Source organism: Entamoeba dispar, genomic scaffold, assembly GCF_000209125.1.
Source record: "Entamoeba dispar SAW760 scf_1105229462737 genomic scaffold, whole genome shotgun sequence".
In the NCBI taxonomy this organism is placed as follows: domain Eukaryota; phylum Evosea; order Mastigamoebida; family Endamoebidae; genus Entamoeba; species Entamoeba dispar.
In genome coordinates, this window is record NW_001855342.1 from 1 (window position 1) to 3,053 (window position 3,053).

The following is a 3,053-nucleotide window of genomic DNA, read 5'->3' on the forward strand; positions in this document are numbered from 1 at the left end:
GCTCTCTATTAATTGTTTAATATATCTTGTAATGTATTAGTACCATCTATTGATTTTATAATATCACTTGTATTAGGTTCAAACAACTGATCATCATCATTTTCTTCTTCTTCATTATTTTCTTTATCATCATAACAAGTATTTTCATCATCATCATTGTCTTCTTCAATATTTTTAATATTTTTCATTAAAATACTTTTCAATGTTTCAATTAAATCATTTTCATTTAATTTCATATTCATTGTTAAATGAAATAATTTCATTATTATATGATCACTCTTAAAATATTTTATCAATGATCTTTCTATATGATTTCTACACAAAAATAGTTTAGAATAATGAAATATTTGTTTCAAAGCATTATATTGAGCAATACAACGATCACAGACAATGATTTCATGTCCATAATTTAAAATATTATAAAGTTGATGAAAGAATAGTTTATATGAAATTTCAGATTGATCAAATAAATATCCAAATGAAAGAAGTTGGTTAAAAGAATTATCATCTTTTACAATAACAACATATAAATTTTTATTATATATATTTGTTTTAGTTGTATCATCAACATACCATTTTCTTTTACTATATTCCATTTGAGCCACTTTCTTATGAATGAATAATATCGAATGAATATAACCATTAGTGAAAGTATTTGTTAATTTAATAAATGAATCATTTTCAAAAAATGATTCTGAAAGAAATATATTTTCAAATATTTTATTTCTATCTTCTTCTCTCTGAATTTGTCTAAATTTTCTAAGAGGAATTTGAATATGAGGATGATTTACAAGAAATTTTATTATTTCATTATTAGTTTTTGGAATTAAATGTTTCTCAGATTTTAACAAAGGACAAGTTTTTGATACAACAAAGAAATAATCTAATTGATGTTTATGTTCATTAATTTCTAATACTCTATTTACATTATCAAACCCTAATGTTACAATTAATTTATATTCACAATCTCTTCAATTACATGTTTCTTTTGTTTTTCCTGAATGATAGAATAGAATACAATTTTTATATTATTTTTATTTATTTTTGTAGATTTTGTATGAATAGGAAGAAATAAAATTATTATTAATTTCCTAAGAGTAGTAATAACATCATTTTTAACAATTGAATCATGAATTTTAATATCATTGTGAATATATATTTTAAATATTTCAATTCTTTTTTCATATTCTATTTCTTTTAGAACCATCAATTCTGATGCAAACATTTCTTTTTGTATAATTCTTAATTTTATTTGTTCATACCAATTTATTGATTTACTAACATTCATCATCCTTTCTATAATTCTTCTTAACAAACCATTTAATTTATTCAAAACAATAATTATTGATTCAATATTTTGTGAATATAATAATTTTGATGATAAAATAAGTATTTCATTCATAACATCATTGTTAATATAATCATTATAATGATTAATAATAACATTCATTGTGTCTTTAATTTTATTTTGATCATCTTTCAAATTAATTTGATTAAAAACATAATTATTAATAATAAATGATAAATTTATTGATATATTCTCAAAAATTTATTCAATCATTCACATATTTATAGATTTGAATCAAAATAACTGAATAAATAATGAACATAAATAAAAATTATAAAAATAAAAATGAATAAAATAAATTATATCAATAAAATAATGATAAATATTTTGCATCAATAAATTAAACACTTTTTATTGTATATTTCTAATTTCTATAATAAAAAATACATCCATTATTTCATCATTCTTTTCATATTTTATTAACTCTCTTTGAAATATTCCTTTTTATCTTCTTTCATTTTATATTCTCAACTTTCTTCTTTTATTCTTTCATCTTCTTCTACTTCATAATTTCACTCTTTTCTTTCATATCCTTCTTTTTCATCATTTCTCTTAATTTTTATATTATTTTATTTTATTGTTGGAGTAAATAATGAGTTAGAGAATATTTATAAAGAATATTATAAAGAATATAATGAAATTTGAATAAATAAATATCAATTTTGATAATAAAAAGAATAAGAGAATAAAACAAATGATAAACAGAATAAAATAGATGAATGTTATTATATTATGATAACGTTCTATGATATCTTTTAAAAATATTAAAATTAATTAAATTATTTAATATTGATATTATTTGAGAAACAAATAAATAATCAATTTCAATCAAATTGAATTAAATTAATTTATTATTCATAATTAATATTTGGACATTTTTCAAATGCTCCTTTTTCAATTATTATTGTATTTGGATTAATGTTAATTTCTTTTAATTTTATACTTTCTTTAAAACTTTCTGTGTTTATTTTAGTTATACTTTGTGGAAGTTCAATTCTTTGTATTTGTCCACAATATTTCATAAATCCTTTTGGAATTTCTTTAATTCCTTCATGTATTTCAATCTTTGTTAAATTTGTACAATAACCAAAACAATCATTTCCAATATCTCTTACATTTGAAGGAATAGTAATTTCTTTAATTTGACTTCATTCAAATCATCCATTTCCTATTCGTTTGACTTCTGTTGGTATTTCATATCCTTACTTTTCTCTATCTTCAATTGTATATTCAATTTCTTCAACTTCGTTATTTTCTTCTTTTAATATCATCCAAACCCAATATGGAATGCTTTGATAAATATGTATTTTCCCTGAACTTCTGATATTTATTAAACTTTTACAATTCCAAAAACTACATTTCCCAACATATCCAATGTCTTTATTCATTCGTATTTCTTTTAATCTTGTACAATTTGAAAAACAATTATCTCCAATATATGTAACATATTCAATATTAATTTTTATTAATGATTTACAATTATTAAAACATTTAAATGGAAGTTTATAGAGATGTGGTGATAATTCTATTTTTGTTAAACTTGTATATCCATTAAAACATTCATCAACACATTGTTTAATATGTTCTTCAATTCTTATTTCTCTAATTTCTCTATCATAATATCTGCCTATCCAATTACATTCATTTTCTATCTTTTCTCCATATTCTTCTTTATCTTCTTCTTCATATTTAATATTACAACAAT

At 19.7% G+C, this 3,053-nt stretch overlaps 1 protein-coding gene across 1 annotated transcript, besides 10 other annotated features; it reads right to left on the reverse strand.

Moving 5' to 3' along the window:
- Positions 1-89: 89 nt before the first annotated feature.
- Positions 90-168: a microsatellite.
- A 356-nt stretch (positions 169-524) lies between these two features.
- Positions 525-549: a sequence feature (AT_rich).
- A 469-nt stretch (positions 550-1,018) lies between these two features.
- Positions 1,019-1,046: a sequence feature (AT_rich).
- Positions 1,047-1,069: 23 nt separating this feature from the next.
- Positions 1,070-1,090: a sequence feature (AT_rich).
- A 391-nt stretch (positions 1,091-1,481) lies between these two features.
- Positions 1,482-1,540: a sequence feature (AT_rich).
- Positions 1,541-1,585: 45 nt separating this feature from the next.
- Positions 1,586-1,673: a microsatellite.
- Positions 1,674-1,783: 110 nt separating this feature from the next.
- Positions 1,784-1,927: a microsatellite.
- A 24-nt stretch (positions 1,928-1,951) lies between these two features.
- Positions 1,952-2,023: a sequence feature (AT_rich).
- An 88-nt stretch (positions 2,024-2,111) lies between these two features.
- Positions 2,112-2,199: a microsatellite.
- EDI_289220 (uncharacterized protein) lies at positions 2,200-3,053 on the reverse strand (the record flags this gene model as incomplete). The annotated part of the gene is made up of 2 exons (XM_001740151.1): positions 2,200-2,458; positions 2,555-3,053. Coding segments are annotated over 2 exons (758 nt in total), but the record flags the coding sequence as incomplete, so codon positions are not given.
- Positions 2,800-2,845: a sequence feature (AT_rich).